Here is a 20,097-nt window from a genome sequence, read left to right on the forward strand (position 1 = left end):
TGAACAGATGAGGAGTGACTTAATATATACTGGCACAATATGCCTTGGGGCAATGAAATCCATAGCAATGTTACTAAAGAAATAAAAGGGAGAGAGAAGAATTTAGTCCTTAGTGTCCAATTTTATCTAGAGATACAAATGTTTTACTTATTATTTTTCAGCTGGGATAGTACTGTGTGTTTATAAAATTTGTTCTATTTTCTGCATTTTGCAATTAGCTGTTGTCATTCACTTATTTCCAAAGCCACCTTGATCCTGGACTTCTAATCAAAATCTAATTGAAACAACCCAATTCATGAGCTTCTAAAAGGCAATAAAATTATCCTTCAGAAGGAAAAATAATTGTTAATAAGAAAAAAATAAATGAGGCAATGAATAAAACCGATGATGGATAAGTCATATATAAGCTATGTGGTTCATGGCAACATTTTTATAAAAACCTGAATTCGGAGTAGAAGCCGCCTGTTAGCCTGCTCTAATTTCTTCTGTCTGTGTTCTAATTCTCGAGCTCTCTGTTGTTCTTTTTGTAGCCACTTGATGTACTCCACTGATGCTTTCAGAATGGTTCCTTTGTTCCAGCGCGTATCACTACAGAACGGAGAGATAACCTTTTCACAATTGTGCATGTCAGCAGAATTCATAAGAACTTACAAAATCTTTTACATTAATATGAAATAATGATTTACATGACTATTATTCACTCTTAGATATTATTGCTTCTGAATAGAAATTTTAATAGAATAGTTAAGAAGCCCTTATATAGTAAAATTAATCCCAGAATGAAAATAAGTGTCAAAAGAAAGTAATAAAGTGACTTTTTGTGGGAGAGCTAAATGCAATATCATGATTCTACCATTACAGTTTTTATATTTTTAGTGAAAATTGCTTTTATTATTAACTCCGAGATTAAAATCTATGTGCGGTATTTCTGCATTAATGAACTAGGAAATGTACATTACTGAGGACTTAAGCCTAAATTTTTTAAGATCATTTCAAATGTACCAATCTTTTAACCTACTTTCTAATAAGGTTGCTTTTATGCTTCTAAGAAAAAAAAAAAGGTTTCTTCTGAATAGTGATCCTGAGTGATTGTGAAACAAATCAGAGTTTGGCAACATCACTTTAAGCAATAGAGCAAAACTTTCTAGAATCGTTGGGCAAATTTTTCTGCACAAAAGCCATCAATACTTTTTTTACAAAACCGGATGACTATTTTTAAATAAGTTTAAGATAAGTAAATATAATTAAATACAACCAGATAACCTTTCAGGTTATAGCATAGAAAAAATATTTTATTAAAACTTATTTTTAAGACAGGAGAAATGATAAATCTGGAATCACAAAATAGGCTACCAATTTTAACATCTGAAAAAAATACATCGAAGAATTTGATCCTATATGAGAATTAAGAATACATGTGGAGAATGAGGGCAAGCTAATCGCTAAAAGTTCACTAGAGCTGTTGTAAACCTTGATGCATTTTTAGTTTAGAGTCATGAGATTATTTTTAATACAACATACAGTGAGCATGTAGGAAAATTTTAAGATGATATTATACTGCATGTACTTTTGGTTTCTATGATCTATATGAGACATATTGAAATTAATATGTATTCATTAAGTGATCAGAAGTGGGAAGATATAGTTTATGAAAAATCTGACTTGTACATGCCTCCTTGCATGTTCAGGTTAGATGATAATTCCATTAGCCATAACAAATTAAAGGAAGATGCATTTTTCTACCGGCAGGTGAAAATGCTTACTAGGGCCTGGTTAAGCTATCTTCTGTTAGAAGGCACCAACCCATTACCAGAGTCTGTCTAAAGTGTGCAAATGTGGGGCGCCTGGGTGGCTCAGTCGGTTAAGCGTCCAACTTCGGCTCAGGTCATGATCTCACGGTCTGTGAGTTCGAGCCCCACGTCGGGCTCTGTGCTGACAGCTCAGAGCCTGGAGTCTGTTTCAGATTCTGTGTCTCCCTCTCTCTCTGCCCCTCCCCTGTTCACGCTCTGTCTCTCTCTGTCTCGAAAATAAATAAACGTTAAAAAAAAAAATTTAAAGTGTGCAAATGCTTTGCCAGTTGTCAAAGAGCTGCTGGTCTCATCCACTCACTGTGACTTAGCAGGTGATGGGAAGGTTATGCAGAAAGAGGCTACTTTTGGGAAGGTTATGCAGAAAGAGGCTACTTTTGTCATTAAACTAAAAAAGTACCTGTAACTCAAAAAGGTATTGGATTCCTGAATTAAAACTCTAAGCATCAGCAGAAGGCTTATGGTACTAATTTTGTTTCATTTCTTCTCATTGGAGGAAAAACTTGAAGAACAGAAGAAATAACAGGAAAAGGATAACTCTGGTCAACTTTGAAGTTTAAGGTGATGTTTATTTAGGTCTAAAATAAACCTTCAAAATGCTTGTAGAAGTCACACAATGGGTCTTCCAACAATTTCTACCTGATACCATTTGCATTATTTTTTTTAAAGTTCACTCTATTTTAAAACCATTTTAATGTATGAGGTTTCTTTTTAAAATGTTTTTGGGGTGCCTGGGTGGCTGAGTTGGTTGAGCATCTGACTTTGGCTCAAATCATGATCTCGTGGTTCGTGGGTTCAAGCCCTGCATTGGGCTCTGTGCTGGCAGCTTGGAGCCTGGAGCCTGCTTAGGATTCTGTGTCTCCCTCTCTCTCTGCCCTCCCGCACTGGTGCTCTGTCTCTCTGTCTCTCTCAAAAATAAATAAACATTAAAAAATATGTTTGTTTTCCAAATTTATTAAGGAGATGTTTTTCTCTCAAGATAATTTCAAGCATCTAGGCATTAAAAACATTGATTATGACAGCAACGTTAATACACATAAAGGCATGCCTAAGGGATAAATGTAGATGCTGGCTTTTCATTTTCTACAAAATGATTCTCCTTGAAGAACTTAAAACTTTTAGGAGTTAAAAGCTATGCATTCTAATGCACACATTAGATTAGGAATGTGGCCAGGGTAAACTATGGAGAATACAGTCTGTTGTCATCTTAGGAGAGCATATCCACCTAAAAGCACTAAAAAATAAAGAAGAAAGAAAGAAGACACCATAACAAGTTTGATATTTTTTTCTTTCAATCAACATTTTACACTTCTAATTTAGAAAGTCTTCCTAAGTCTCATTTACTGCTTCAACCACCATTCTTATACAAAAGCAGGAGCAAGTTCTGACAACAGAGGAAAAAAACCAGATCAATTTAGTTAAAAAACTGTCATCCAGTTTATAAATAACAAAGCAGAAAAACAAGAGTAATTTGCTAGCACCAATAGAATAATTCATGCTCTGACAGTATATTTTATCTCCACTAATATGAGTTTTTATAAATATGATTATATAAGGCATATATGAGGTGGACCACTACCACACATCTGTGGAAGCTCTTACTTTTCATGTTTGTTAGTTTCATTTGGTTTTCGTTTCTTTTCCAATCAATGATCAAGAGATTGTCGTTCCTTGGTTGTTTGTTTTCTCATTTAATTTTTTTCAGCATATAACTTTTTTCAACTATAGCTGTTCACTATATTATTTTCCCTTCTGACCTTACCCTTCTGACCTAGCAATGAAATACAAATTTCCAAATGTTTTTTATACATAAAAATGGCAACTTCATAGAATTCAAAATGTCTCTAGGTGTTGGCTCCGATTCCCTAAGCCAACCACTAAGTTTATTCTAATCATGAGCTGGAAAGGTCCTCAGAGGTCAACCACTTCATGGTTTCTGCTATTTGCCCAAGAGCACGTGGTGTTTAGAAGATGAGACCCAGTTTTCCTCACTTAATTCAATGCTCTTTTTGAAAATCTGTGGATTTCACACTTTCTCAAATGTGTCTCCCATAAGAACTATGTTTTCTACCATGAACCAGTGTATTCTCAGTGCATAAATCTGCAAAAAAAAATGTTTCACCACATATTACTATTCCCTTTAGGTGTAATATGTAATACTCTAATATTACCAATACTACTCTTCCTTCTTTTCTTAAAAATGCTGAATCTTTCTCATGTGATTGATTTTGTGATCCATTAATAGGTTATAGCACACATCTGAAAAATCCCATATTAGATAATTGTGTAATCTGATATATTTCTTGTTTTTAAAAATTCTTATTAATTTCATTTTTTAAGTTTATTTTTTTTTTGAGGGAGAGAAAGAGCATGGGCTGGGGAGGGGCAGACAAAGAGGGAGAGAAAGAATCCCAAGCAGGCTCCACGCTGTCAGCATGAGTCTGACTCTGGGTTCAAGAATCGTGAGATTGAGACCTGAACTGAAATTGAGTCAGATGCTCAACCGACTGAGCTACCCAAACACCCCTAAAAATTCTTATGAATTGTAATGGTTACAAACAAATGGTTTGAAATGGTACAACAAATTAGTATGAAATGTATTAAACTCAAACTGAAATCTTGTTTTATTTTTTTTTGATCCACTTCTTGTTAATTTCGGAATTGTCACAACATAGTAATAACATTTCTTCAAAATGAAACTTGCCTCCTCTATTTTATCCCCACACTCTATCTCCACTAATTAATTTTCTATAACTTGTTAGATTATCCATAGTAGTGTCTGAAAATTCAACAAATGAATCCAAAATAGTTTCATAGAACAAGTGACTACTCCTTAGGCCCATAGATCCAAGTTTTAAAGAGGCTATGTTCTGGATTCAACCATGGGACTCATGTTGGTGGACCCTAAGAAGAAGAACTAGGGTATTAGGCGAGGCCACCAAAAGCCAAGGGATAAGATGCATTGAAACAGAAATGGTATCGGATGTCTGGAATAAGAGAACTAACAGTTAAGCATCTCTTCTGTCTATGCTATGTGTGCAGAGCCACATATAGATATCATTACCATCTGATCAAGTAATGTGTTTTCAATTAGACCCAAAATAAATATCATTTCCATACATAGAACATAATTCAATTAAAACAAATAATCATACCTCTTTCTGAGATCCATAAAGAAGAGAAAAACACTTAAGAAGGCTTACAATAAACTTTTCCCAATGATAATCTCTTTCAGATATGGTTCTATGGTAAATTGATCTTCTATATTCTAGATCATGAGTAGACAAACTACAACCTACAGTCTATTTTTGTCAATAAAGTTTCAGTGGGAACAGCCATGTTCATTCATATACATATTGTCTATGTATGCTTTCATGCTACAATAACAGAGTTAGAAAGTTGCCACAGACTATATGGCCCACAAAGCTAGAAATATTTATTTCTAGGCTAGAAATATCTGGCCCTTTACAGGAAAAGCTTGCCTTTTCGGTTCTAGACAGTGAATTAGAAGTAGAAAGAAGCCTTTTTATAACCAAAGTTTCTATAAATATATAGAATAATAATCCCTCACACAAGACTTATAATGTGTATGATATTCTCATATATATTATTTGGTTTTATGTTTATAAAAACTCAATCATATAATTGGTGCCTTACAGGCATGGTGACATCTAAAGATGGTCAGTTAGGGTTCCAAATCCAGTCTTAAAGTCTCATGTGCTTTCTGCATATAACTATTCCCTGGCACTGTGGGTTAGCTCCACCAGTTATAAGAGAACCTTTCTTAATTGACTTTTATCCAATCACTTTCAAGATTAATTAATGTTGTCCATTTCCTTTGTGACACTCACTGACTGTTGTTAGGACAAAGTAGGTAATAGAGGGCAATAGGCCACCCTCTGATATGTCCAAGTATTTCTGTTATCATTGTGGTGCTGTGTACTTACTGATAAGTTATTAAATTAATGCCTATTGTATTTATTATGATGATAATATAATTAAATTATAGGTACATTAGCTAATGAAATATGAATGCTGATAAAAGAAGACATTTTTTAAAATAGTTATTGTTTTAGGAAGATTATATTAAAAGCCTTAGAAAAACTCAATTAAAATGTCAGTAAACTTTGCTTGCTTAAAATATGCTGTCACAAAAAGCATAAGCATTTTTAAAAGTCCATCTGTACTTAGGTTGTGTATGTGTTTGTCTTATTTTAAAGAAATTAAAATAGACTATACATTTTAGTGCAGTTTATGTAAGAAAGAAAAGCTACAACACATATTCAAACAAAAAAGCTTGGCCTTGGATTAAATTTTTGATGAATAAATGTGCATTTATATGTTACGTGTTAAAAAAAAATAAGACCTATCAGAAAAATGGGTATTCTCTTCTACTAATAGAAAGAGTTGCATGCTTAGGGACTTTAAAAGATTTGAAGAGTTACCAGTAGGGCCTACACTGTGACCAAGCTCTTCAGATTCTCCATCCAGAGCCTTTCTGTCATTCCATATGATGCCTTCTCTATCTAATATGCCCGTAAGGATAAATATTACACTTCTTTCTATTACAAATTATTGAATTGTCTAAATGAATTGGCACATTTGGATTCAGGGAAAGAGTATTTACAAATTTCACTAATATCACCATATCGAACATCACTGTTTCTGAATAATTGATGATCTCCAGTATCAGGAGAGAGCAGTTCTCGGTTTGAATGAAACATTTTCAAGTCACTATTAATGTAATACAACATATTTCTATATTTTAGAGAAACGTTTAACATTCTAACTGATGCTTTGATTAATTAGGTAGTTCCTGCAACCTCAAATGTCTTGTTTATTAACTTTGAGTGTGGACGACACCAAAACATGGCTGAAAATTTAATTACAATAACCAATTATTGGTTGGCATCAATCAGCATGTTTTTACAATTCCTTTTTTTTTTTGCTTGCCTGCCTCCAGAAAGTTCAGACCACTGAAAACCCAACAATTCAATGTCCATGTGCATATAAATTTTACGCTGGAAGGATTGCTATAACCATAAATTGAGTATACCAGTGTCGTAAACAACATTTGATACTGCCACTAAATTTGACAATATTGATGTCATATAGAAAGACCTGCTATGAACTGAGAAGAAATAATTTCACTATTTCCTATGTTTCAAAAGGACAAATGTTAGTAACAACCTTGACGTCTAATAACCATCAGTCTCGAATAGATACTTAACAAGAAAACCAGCAGTAGTCTTACTTTTACCATAAGCTGCTTAGTTTCCTAGTAATTGGTTCTCCCGTACCCCTGCTCCCTCCGATCCATTTGGGGGGGGGGGTGGTTATTCAAACCATAACATTATTATAGAAATTACTGTCGAACTCACGGATCATTAGACTTTGGAATAAGAGTGCCAAGCTCCTTGATTCGGTAATTAATGTTATACCTTCTTCTTCTTTCAACTATTAAAAAAGAAATATCATTGATTATTCTCATTAAAGCACAATTCACTTGTGGTCAGCTGTAAACTTTCTTAATAATCTTGAAAAAACATTTAGCAAAATAATTTCCATATAGTCAAAAGAGTATTCAAAAATAAAATAAAAATTCAAATATATTTAATTCTAAAAATAAAGATAACAATATTAGAATTGTGATTCTATTGTTGACAATGTTTTCAAAACATTTTCTCTCAAAAACAATTTTTTTCACTTTTTTGAAATGCTATAATACTTATCCATATTGAAAAATATATTTGCATTTATATATATTTATCCTATTGGATCATAACTTCACATATGGATTATCCCATTAGGATCATAATCTTTTGAGGTCTACATCATGCCTACTCTTCTCATACAATACCTGAAGGCCTGACACAAAGTTTAGCACATGGTAGGCGTGTGTGCCCAACTAGACTGTAACTTCCTTGAAGGCAGGGGCAATTTACTCCTCATTTTTCTTTCTTCAGAGGGCTTGGCATATAGGAGGTGCTAAACAAATGTTGATAAGACTGTGAATATATTTTTCTAATCTAAAATTTTTCAATAATATATAGAATAGTGGTTTTCAGACTTTGGCAGGCATGAGACATATGTGAAAGGATTGTTAAAATGGATTTATATCCCAAACCTATCAGTAGGTCTGGGTTGGGGCCCAAGGATTTCCATTTCTAACAAACTCCCAGGTGATGTTGATGCTATTTGTTTAGGGCCTACATTTTGAGAACTACTGGTATAAATTCTTATTCAGAGACTGTTTTCTCTGTTTGAATTTCCATGAATTCATTACTTTTGGAAATTGTATGCATCTAATAAATGTTCAATAAATGTCAGATATACAAATAAGTAGAGCGTTTCCTATATTGACCCCTATCAAAAGCAGTTTCACAGAGTATAGTGTAGTCTTATAGTCTACTCTATATTCCTAGAATCAAGAACTACAACATATACTTCTATATAATATTTTCTTCTAAAAGTAACATTTTAAAAGTTTTCCAGGAAATGAAGGAAGAAGAAGGTCATGAAGAAGAAGAAAATTATATATCAAAAATATTTGAAAATACTTTATACATGCTAAAAATTAAGATCTGCTACCAGAAACAAGGAAAGTCATGAAAGAATAACAATTGTCTGTACAAAGCAATTCACCATGAATGGATTTGACCTTCAGTAATAATATATTGGGATTACTCTAAAATTAGGATATAATTGATTCTTGAGAGAGTTTGTTTTCCCTCTTTGCTGATCCTGTTTTCCCTATGCATGTGATTCAAAAAACAATGATACCACATTAAAAAACAAGAAAAGAAAATAAACAAAGGTACAGCTGATAGAAATACATACATATTTCACAGTAAGAATTATTAATAATTCTATGTTCACACATACTCACTTCTATATTATAAAACAGACTGTTAAATATAAGATGAAGAATAGCTATGAAGGATGTTCACAGTTTTACCTCAAAATAGGGAACTGGTTTAGTTTTAGAATATTTCTCCCAAATCTATTATTTAAATGCACCTTATGTAAAATATCAGAAGTTCCTCCTCTACTCTTCTTAGATTGTGCTTGATAAATTTTTAATGGCTAATTATAATGAGAACTTTGGTTCCTCAATGTTTTCATACCCAGTAGTAGTTATTTGTAAAGCAGTCAAGTTTTAAGAAATTACCAAGTTACTCTATGCCATGTGTGGTTTCACTCTTCACAGTTTTGATATATTCATTCATTCCTGTCCTTAGGTCAGGGTGAGAGAGGCCCCTATCCTGGACCCATACTCACCACATCCTTCCCCAGTGAGCAAGTCAGCCACAGAGTCAAACTACATTGGGTAACTTGCTCCAGGAATATCCTCCCAATGCCCTGAGCCCATTTCCAGAGCCTGTGCAGGCCACTTCCTAGTCCACCCTTCTGAGTGAGGACCATGACACCAGTGTGCTCACCTCTAGGCTCAAGATGTGGACAAGGGGAAGTTATTTCAACAGGTGGGTGTGGAGCTAAAATGTAGAAAATGAGTGTTCACGTTCATGTCTGAGGCCACTGGCGGCACAGAATGGAACAAGGAGTGGGGAGAGAAGCGAGATGGGCTGATGGCTGAAGGCTGGCTTTGCCTCACCCTGACATCTTCCCTCAGAGCTCTGATGATCTGAGAATTCTGAATTCACACCTGGACTTCCAGTCTTTAGAAAGAACAGAGCATATTTTAATTGAGCTTGACCTACAACTTTTAAAATTTAGATTTCTGCTAAGTGCATTTTCATTTGTCCTCTTGACATGATCCTCACAAATTTAGGGATTGTTCTAGATTCATCATATTCAAAATATGATATTAAAATTTTTTAACATTGATATCTCCAAAAAGCAACATATCCTGGTAAGGGAATCCAGATTAGAAAACACTTGACAATGGACATACCACATGCCTATCATACTTTATGTTATTTAAACTGCAGATGTAGAGAAGAGAAACAAAGAACAGGAGAGCAATAATGAGTTAACAGGTTTAAAACTGAGAGAGAAGCCCATAGTTCCTTGCTGCATGAATCCCTTCTATCAACAACTAGCCACCCCTACTCGTGTTCTACTTGTCTCATAATCTGGACCAAAGCTTATCTGCTCTACCACTAAGGGCTATCAGAATCAGGTCATTCCACAACGACCCTGAGGACAGTAGGAACCACTTGTCAGCTCTTCCCTCACAATCTCACAGTCAGAAGACTCTGATCGCTCTGTAATGCAGGCAGTGCAATATGATGCAGGGTTCACAGGTACATGTAGAATCAATTTCAGCTAACCACATGTAAGAACATTCGTGGTTTGTTTTAGAGCTTTAATGTTTTTATTTATTTTTATTCTTATTCTCTTGTCATTTTTTTATTTGGCTTCCAAAACAGAAAGGCTTCACACTCAATTAGTCAAGCTCACTTGACACAGTTAAGTACTTAAGACATGACCAAACACTATCAAGCTCAACATTGCTGCTAAACTACTTCCCTTGCTTATATTTCTCCATCTCATGTGACCCCTTATCAGAGTCAAACTGACCCCCAGGAAGGCATCAGAGACATTTTTTGCAGAGGTAGAATTCAGCAGTACAACATAAGCAATACCTTTCAGATAACTTATCATTAGGAAGGGAGGAGCAGATTGACACAGAAAGATGAGAACATGGAGTTGTTTCTTGATTTTTAAGTGATGTACATTTTGTTAAAGCCACTTTTATCTCCTTCAGTCAATGAGTCACACTAGAGTTCAAATGTAACTAAATGCACTAGTCTCTGTCACACCCAGCCTGCTCGACAGACAGAGTGATCAAGGAGACATTTGAGATGTTTCACTTCCTAAAATATGTAGCTTTTCTGAGAGTTCACATCATTTAAATTTCCTAAAATATCTCAACCAGTGAGAATATACTATTAATTTTGGTTATGTGATCTCAAAATACTTATGGAGTGACAATAAAAGACCACATATTTTAATCTCTATGCATTTCCTCCTTTATTATTATTATTATTATTATTAATTTTAGAAAAAAGGAAAATATACTCACTGAGATTGTGGTTGTCCTTTTTTTGTCTCTCTTTTGCCAAAGCTCGTGTATCTGTTTCTGATCAAAAAGAAGATAATTCAGAGAGTACTTAGTTATACTTTACAACCTCTCTAGTCAACATAATTCAGAAATAGTAGGTGAAAATACTATATTACCTACTCCAAGTGCCATAATAATATTTTTATGCAAATATTTAGAAATTTGGAGCAAGTACTCTGGAAGTAAGAGGTAATGGTGAGCGTTTTAAACTTTGAGTAGTAAAACCTAGATCTATATTCCGGCCTTCCATTTCATAGATATGAAATCTATTACCTAAATTCTCTGTGTCTCAACTCCTCATCTGCAAAATTGGTATAATTTAATACCTATTTGATTATCATTGTCATGATGAAAAGAGGTACAGTGCATAGCAAATGTTAAACTGCTCAATCATTATTATTATTTTAAGAATTTTAAGATTATTCAAAATTATTCCAACCTAAATTTTTACAAGCTACATTTTTCACAAATAATTATGATTTCTATATCCCTGGAGCTAGAACTAGCCATACTTCTCAGATATTCCTATCAAATAACTCCACACTTCCAAGAAATGATACTTTATGCGCTACACGGTTTTAAGCATTTGTGATAGTCTCCAACATGGCCTACAATGATTCTCATGACATTCACACCTTTAGTAGTTCCTTTGCACATTGAACAGGGATGACCTGTGACACCAGCAGAATATTGTGGAAAAGACCAGTGTGGACCAAGACTAGGTCATAAAAGGTATGTACAGCTTCTGCTTTCATGTGTCTTGGATCACTAGTTGGACTAACTTGCAAGACACATGAGTGAACTGTCTTAGGAGCACATCCTCTGGTCCACCTAGTGTTACATGTCTGTACCTCTGGATGACATCTTAACTGCAACCTTATGAAAGACTGAAGGAGAACAAATTTTCTTTTTTTCTTTTTTAATGTTTTTAATGCTTATTTTTGAGAGAGTGCAAGCAGGAGAAGGGGCAGAAAGAGAGACAGAGACACAGAATCTGAAGCAGGCTCCAGGCTCTGAGCTGTCAGCACAGAGCCCGATGCAGGGCTGGAACTCCCAAACCACAAGATCATGACTTGAGCTGAAGTCAGATGCTTAATCGACTGAGCCACCAAGGTGCTCCGAAAACCAATCTTCTAAGTCACCTCTGGATTTCTGACCCATAGAGATTATATGAAATAATAAATGTTTATTAGTTCAATCTGTTAAATTTTGGGATAATTTGTTATATAGCATAAATAATGCAGTGTTTCTTGCATTACTCTCGTTTTTAAAACAGGTAACATAAGACTATGATTATTTAAATTAATTTATTTAAAACTATATTAATTCATTTTAATCTAAATAATTTGTATGCATAGAAATTTTTGAGATATTGGCTAGACCCCAAGAATAGACATAATACACTTACTAAATTTGTTAATATTAACTCTGAAAAACTTATTAAAGATCAATGTTTGGGCTCCAAACTAAAAACTTATTACAGAAATTTCAACTTATTTTTTATTTTATTTTTATGGAGGAACTAACACTGGACATTGTTAAGTCAGGAAATTCTTATTTTGATGCACATCTGCTTCAAATCAGCTGTATGACTGTGAAAATAACTCTTCTGACCCTTGATTTCTTCATCCATATATTGGAGGAACTTGACAGTTCCCCTACAATTCTTTTGAGTTGTAGCAATTTTGAAATGTACTATTGAAAACTGAGAGTTTTTTTTTTACCTACTTGAGAAAATTAAATGTGAGTCTATCATGAAATTCATAAAACAGGGTAAAAAGGGGGCAATCTAATTGTTTTATATCAAATCTACATACAGAAAAAACTTTTTCCCCTAATCAATTATTTTGCAACCATGTTAATAAATTGCATGTATTCAATATCAAAATGAAGCAACTTTAAGTGAACAACTTAGTCAAGTTGGTATATACACATATATACACAGAGCATATGTGTATATTTCCCCAATTCCTAAAATAGTCAATTCAATTGGATTATAAGTTATATTAACGTGCTGTTTGGTTGTCATTGGAAAAAAAAAGTGAATTTACTATCTACATTTCTCCCATTTTAACTATTTTGATAATATTTGAAAAATCATATTCAGCTTGGTAATATGTGTCACTTATAACTTAAGTAGTTGACTTAAAAAGGGATAAAACTATAAAAGCAACATTACCTGTAATTTCTCTTTTCATTGGCAGACTACTTGGACAGGAAGCACTTGTAAGGCCCATATTAACTGGAGAAATTCCCTGATCACCACTATACACATCCAAAATACTTCCAGATAACTTTGGAGGAAAGGAAAGAAAAGATGAATCAAACCATATGTGGATATTGATATATTTAGATGCATATTTAAAAATTTCCACTTAATTAATAATAATTTGTTATAAATAGCATTTTAATTTTAAACAAGAGTGAGTATACGTTGACTTTTTAAAATCATTATGGGATGCTTATGGATATGTTGAAAAAAGCTATCTGTATTTAAGCAAAAAGAGAAATTAGTTCATTCACAAAAGGAAATTCTGATTAATATTTACAAAGTTATAGAAGTTTGACCTGCACATTACCTTGTTATAAGTGAATAAGATTTTAAAAATCATTTTAACAAAATCAATATACATATTAGCAAAACTGGAAAGTTCGTTGCATACCATAAATTAGGTATAATGGTTGAACATTTTGGAAGCCTTCTTAATACCGTCAGTGCTACCAGCAACTCACAGTCAAGAGGTGTTTTACACTGGTAATTAAGTGAGAAACTTTCTTTCCTTCCTGGAAGACATACTTTTTCTCATTGCACACTTAATGTTCTAGATTATTATAAATATCCCAGCTGGTAACCCAAAGTAGTCTAAAACTACTTTTGCCTCTAGTGGATATAGGGTACATCTAATTATAGAAACACTGCAATTCTTAATGTGCTTCTTGAGAACAATTTTTCAGAAAACTAAGATGCTTTATAACACAATTGAAAATTGTACCAATTTATTATTTAAAATGTGCTTATTGATTTGACTTCCCAAGAAAATTTAATTTAAATAATATTCATAATTCAAGTTAATGCTCATTATTCCAGGGCAAGCCACATTTAAAATGTAGGATTTGAATATTTAAAATATTTCCATTCTAAGTATTTCATTTCGGGGCAGTAAACTAAGAACTGAATAAGTAGTCACTTTTTTCTTTCCTTAAGGACTAGAAGCAATACAAGTAATCAAATAAAGCTATAACCAGATTATTACAGAGACTGTAACTCCTTATTCCTATTTTCTGTAAAACTCCAATTCAAACGGAGGGAAATTTTTTGATACTTATAAAATGAGACTGAAAATAAATGTGAAGAAAGAACATTTTAACACCAAAATTAATTCTGACATAACAACCTGTTAAACTATATGTAATAAATGTTGTGTATTTCTGAGGGAAAAGAAGTTGGAAAATACAGTGGAAATCAGGCTAATATATGTGAATGTGTGTTTCAATAAGGACATCATAGACGGCATGTGGTATTCTGATATATATTTTTATATACTGATTCTTTTCATTATTTTCTCAATTAAGACTCCTCATCTTTATTTTATATAAACTCATTGTTTTAAAATATATTTTAATTCATAAATATTGGAAGGGAATACTTAAGTTGGGTATTTATTCCTTCTCATTTCCTCATCTGAAAAATAGGAGTGAAGTTCATCAAATTGGATAGATGATGAGTGCTTATATCATAACAATACAATTAGGAAGAAATCCTAAAAGCAGATATTTCCCTAACATGTGAGTCACTTAGTCATAGTGTAAAAGTTAAGTTTCCAAGACCATTTTGAAAATCTTTTGGTTATAAGCTGAGGCATCACCAACCTGAATTGTACATTTCCACTGTGCCTTTGAGAAGCATAATGGATGTGCTGAACAAAAAAGATAGGGAGTAAGGGGGAAGGAAGAGGGAAGGAACTAGGGAAAGGGCACTTTTCTCTGAAGAGTTTGAATTCAGATGGATTTCAATGCAGCAGTGGCAAATTGCAAAAATGTTTAAGAAGAAAAGGAGCCATATTACATATAAACTGCAACAATAAAGTGATAGGTTCCTAACTATAGCATTACTCTGGGTCCATATTACCTGGTCAGACTATACCTAAAATAGAAATGGGGCTGCAAATCTGATAATGAATATAACCCTGCTTAAGTATAGGTATATTACATCAACTCCTGACCTTGATTATAGTCTAATTTATACCCTAAAGCATAATGATTAATATCCTATTTAATTTTATGCTATAGGTACTACTCTATTTCATGCAAATGGCTGATCACTTTGTGAATATCATTAGACAATTGGGTTCAATTTCAAAGTATGTACTATACTTCATGTTACTATAGTGCCTTTTCTCCATTAAAATATATAAGAATACAATGTTAGTGAATATTTAAAAATTACATACACATTTGAAAAGGCTTACAAAGCAAAATTATATGTACTTTTCTCAAAGGTATACAATACTTAACTAATGTGCTATTTTGTAGATTAGTAGGAAATTGGATAGATATTTTATGAAGAAATATTTATCATTCTGGTTTTAAAAAAATTACTTTTTCAGTAAAGCAAAACCTTTGACATGGCAATAGGGAAACATATTATATTAACAACATCACAAATTTGAAAGACATATAATAAAGAATTTATCATAAAATCTTTTCAATGAGGCAGAACATATTCCTCCAGACAATACTTAATTTCTGATTAAGAAACATGAACTCCTGATCTCAGAAGTTTCTTTGAGGTGAGGAGCAATTGCCAGTGGTTCCTGTTGTCTAAGGTTCTCCATTCTAGATTTTACTCACTTCTCCACTACTGAGATCATAGAGACTGAAGTGGACTGTGCTCTGACCTTCCCTCATATCTACTGCCCTTCACAGTAGCCAATATTCCCTGAAGAAAATAAGCAAACCAGTCAAAATATCAAAACATTTGAGAAAAATGACTATTTCAAAAGTAAAACAACATGCAGTGTGAGAAATAATATCAGAAGAAAATATTAAAAAATAAAAAGATCACATAAAACCAAGTTTCTTAAATTAGTCTAATGTACATTCTAAAAAAAAGATGTTCATAATAATTTATAATATGAGAACAAACAAATGTACAAATGGCCAAAGTGAATAACAGGAGGTTTGAAAATATAGTATTTGAAAAAAGTGTTATAAAAATTATGGAATGGAAAAGTAGCATAATGAACACACTGAGAAAGGAATAATGGAATTTGTAAACTACAAAATCAAATTGAAGTAATCTTTCAGGAGGATGAAGAAGGGGATCCAGAAATAGAACATATGAGAAAAAAACCTAATCAGTTTGGAGGATAGATTTATTAGAAATATAATACAGATATTAGAAGTTTCAGAGAGAAAGAGAAATAAAACTGGAAGAAAGAAAATATGTTAAGAAATAATGGAGAAACATTTCTGATACATTTCTAATAGAAAAAACCTATTATTTTATTGTATCTTATTTTATTATTATTTTATTTTGATTTAAAATTCAAAGGGCCCATAGAATGCCAAAGACAGATAGAAAAAACCTACACCCGGACATATTATAGTCAAATTTTAGAATATACAATGATAAAAAGGAAAATCTAAAAGCCTAAGAAGAAAAAAGAAGAGTATGTCCAAAGGAATAAGAATCTGATTAACATAAGACTTTTCAATAGCAAAATTGAATGAAAGAGGAAAGTGAATCAGTATTTTCTAAATGTTGAAAGAAAAGAACTTAAAACACGAGTTTTTATATCCAGCCCAAGTGTCATTCACAAATGAGGCCATGATAAAAATATTCCTAGAGGCATAAAATACTTAAGAATGTTTTCCCAGAAAGACTAACATTGAAAACAATTTTGGATGAAGTACCTAAATAAAATAAATTTAAAATATATGCTTTAAGAATATGAAATAAAAATTATCAAATACTTTAGTAAGTGGTTGTAGGCCAAAAATGATAAAGAGAACCAGGTCAAAAAAAAAGTGAAATATATAACCATGTAACTCAGTATTAAAATTTAAATAATATCTGTATGATTGAGGTGGAGTAAAAGAAACCAAAGGGTGTAAATGTAATTAAAAAGTACTGAGGAGAAATATGGGCACACTTAAATAATAATTTGAGAGAAATAGGTGGAAATATATCAACATAAATAGGTCAAAGCAAAAAGGCTGACAGTTTGGGTAATACAGTACAAGAGACACACCTACATAGTAAAAGGACACACAAAGGATTGAAAATTAAAGGATGGAAGGCGATACAGCCAGCAAATGATAACCATAGAAAGCTTATGTAGTTATATTAATATTAGAGAAAATAGGCTTTAAAATTAGAAAAATTATGAGGGATTGAGAGATTCTATATATAATAGTGATTTCAATTCCCCAAAAAGGCATTGTAATTATAAGTATTCATGCATGTAGTAAAATAACCTCAAAATATGTGAAACAGAATGTTTTGAACTACAAGGCAAAATTAATGAATCCACTAATGCATTCGGAAGTTTTGACATTTCTCCTTTTTTGAAAAGTCAAACAGATAATGATAATCAGTCATGTTACAGAATTATTGAATGATAAAACTAAAATCTTGGCCTAATAGACATATGTACACTTCTATATCCAAAAAGTAGAGAATACACAATTTTCTCGAGTACATATGGAACATACAAAAATATAGATTATGAACTCAGTTAAGAAAAAACTTTCAATGTATTTCATGGAGACCTGGATTTCTAAAATGCTTGGAAATTTTGAAATAACTCAAGGGTAAAGACAAAATCATGCTGGAATTTAGAAATAAATAAAAGATAATATAAATACACATAAAGAAACTTCTGGGATATAACAAAACAATGCTTTCAAGGAAAGTTATGCCTTTAAAAAGTAATATGAGAAAAAAAGATACAATTTTGAAATTTGATAAATTAAATAACATCTTCAAGAAGCTAGAAAAATAACCAAATAAGCCCCAATAAAGTAGGATAGATAATAAAATAAAAACATAAGTTATTGAAAAAATAAAAGTAGAATCCATAAGGCAATTTTTTTTTAATTAACAAGAATGGCATGTTTCCTGCAAGATTTATTAAAAAGAATGGAGAATAAGTAAATAATATTTCAAAAAGGAGGATATAACTAAGAGTACAAGTTGATATTTAAAAATAAGATTTTGGGGGCGCCTGGGTGGCTCAGTCGGTAAAGCGTCCGACTTCCGCTCAGGCCATGATCTCCTGGTTTGTGAGTTCGAGCCCCACATCGGGCTCTGTGCTGACAGCTCAGAGCCTGGAGCCTGCTTCAGATTCTGTGTCTCCCCTCTCTCTGCCCCTACCATGCTCATGCTCTGTCTGTCTCTGTCTCTCAATAATAAATAAATGTTTTAAAATTTTTTTTAATTAAATAAATAAATAAAATAAAAATAAGATTTTCTCCCTGAGATAAGGAACAGGCAAGACAAGAATGTCTGCTTTCACCACTTGTATTCAACATAGTATTGGAAATTCTAGCCAGAGCAATTAGGCAAGAAATAGAATTAAAAGTCATCCAAAATGGAAAAGTTATGAGTAAAATGATCTTTGCTCATGGGTGACATGAATTTATATTTAGAAAAACCTGATATTAAACACACATGTGCACACACACACACACACACACAGAGCTCCTAGAGCTAAACAAGGAATACAGCAAAGTTGACTGATACAAAATCAACATGCAAAATTCAGTTGTATCTTTATACACTAACAATGAACAATCTGAAAAGAAAATTAAGAAACCAATCCTATTTACAATAACATCAAAAAGAATAACATATTTAGTACTAACATTTACCCAAGGAGCCAAAAGACTTGTACACTGAAAACTAAAGAATATTGCTAAATGAAATTAAAGAAGACATGAATAAATGGAAAGACATCCTATATTCAGTGATCAGAAGATGTAATATTGTTAAGATGACAACAGTACCCAAAGTGATCTACAGATTCAAGTGAAACACTAAAGCATTTTTTGCAGAAAAAGAAAAACCCATTCTAAAATTCATATACAATCCCGAGGGTCCCCAGATAGCAAAAACAATCTTGAAAAAGAGCAAAGTTGGAAGACTCATACTTCCAGATTTTAAAGTGTTAAACAAAATGACAATAATCAAAGCAGTGTGGTACTGTCATAAAGATAGGCAGAGACCAATGGAGTGGAATAGAGTGCAGAAATAAACCCTCAAATATACGGTCAATGATTTTGACAAAGGTGCCAAGATCATTCAATAAGGAAAGGACAGTCTTTTAACAAATGGCATTGGGGAAAGTGAATACCCACATGCAAAGAACAAAGTTGGCCTTTATCTTACATGACATACAAAATTTAACTCAAAATGGATCAAAGACTCAAATATAAGAACTAAAACTGTGGAAGTTCTAGAAAAAAGATAAAGGAAAAATCTTCACAATAATGAGTTTGGTGATGATATTTTTGAATATGATACCAAAATCACAGGCAACCAAAAAAAACAGAATTTAGAGTTCACCAAAATTTAAAATTTTGTACATCAAAGCACACTATCAAAATAGTGAAAGATAATCCATAGAATGGGAGAAGCTATTTACAAATCATATAACTAAGAGATTAATAGGCAGATTAGATTGTTAAAAATTCCAACAACTCAACAACTATGGCAGTAACAACAAACCACCCAATTAAAAAAAAATGGACAAAGGATTTGAATAGACATTTCTCCAAAGAAGATCTACAAAAGTCCGATAAGCACATGAAAAGATGCTCAACATCACTAGACATCAGGGAAATATAAATCAAAACCACAATGAGATACCACTTCACATTCATTAAGACGACTGTTATCAAGAGAAAGGAAAATAACAAGGGTTGGTAAGGATGTGAAAATTAGAAACTTTGTGTATTGCTTCTAGGAATGATGCAGCTGTTGTGGAAAACAGTATGACAGTTACTCAAAATGTTAAACATAAAATTACCATATGGCCAGCACTCCCACCTCTAAGTGTTTACCAAAAAGAATTAAAAGCAGAGACTTAAACAGACACTCATGTTCATAGAAGCATTATTCAAGGAAGCCAAAAGGTGGAAACAAGCTAATAATGACTGTCAACAGATGAAGGAATAAATAAAATGTGGTATATACAT

At 32.7% G+C, this 20,097-nt stretch overlaps 1 protein-coding gene across 4 annotated transcripts in view; it reads right to left on the reverse strand.

Annotated features, from left to right (window-relative positions):
- Window positions 1–20,097, reverse strand: part of TFEC (transcription factor EC) — a 135,506-nt gene that overhangs the window by 3,407 nt on the left and 112,002 nt on the right. For 3 of the 4 annotated variants that reach the window (XM_060632948.3, XM_060632945.3, XM_078440266.2), the window contains 4 exons: window positions 13,076–13,190; window positions 10,858–10,914; window positions 7,190–7,265; window positions 441–588 (listed from right to left, as the gene is read on the reverse strand). In XM_060632948.3, the coding sequence (XP_060488931.1) occupies window positions 441–588; window positions 7,190–7,265; window positions 10,858–10,914; window positions 13,076–13,190 (396 nt within the window). The remainder of the gene's footprint in view (window positions 1–440; window positions 589–7,189; window positions 7,266–10,857; window positions 10,915–13,075; window positions 13,191–20,097) is intronic. The other variant, XM_078440264.2, reaches the window with a different exon arrangement.

The sequence above is a fragment of the Panthera onca genome, chromosome A2, assembly GCF_046562875.1.
Source record: "Panthera onca isolate mPanOnc1 chromosome A2, mPanOnc1 haplotype 2, whole genome shotgun sequence".
Taxonomy (NCBI): Eukaryota; Metazoa; Chordata; class Mammalia; order Carnivora; family Felidae; genus Panthera; species Panthera onca.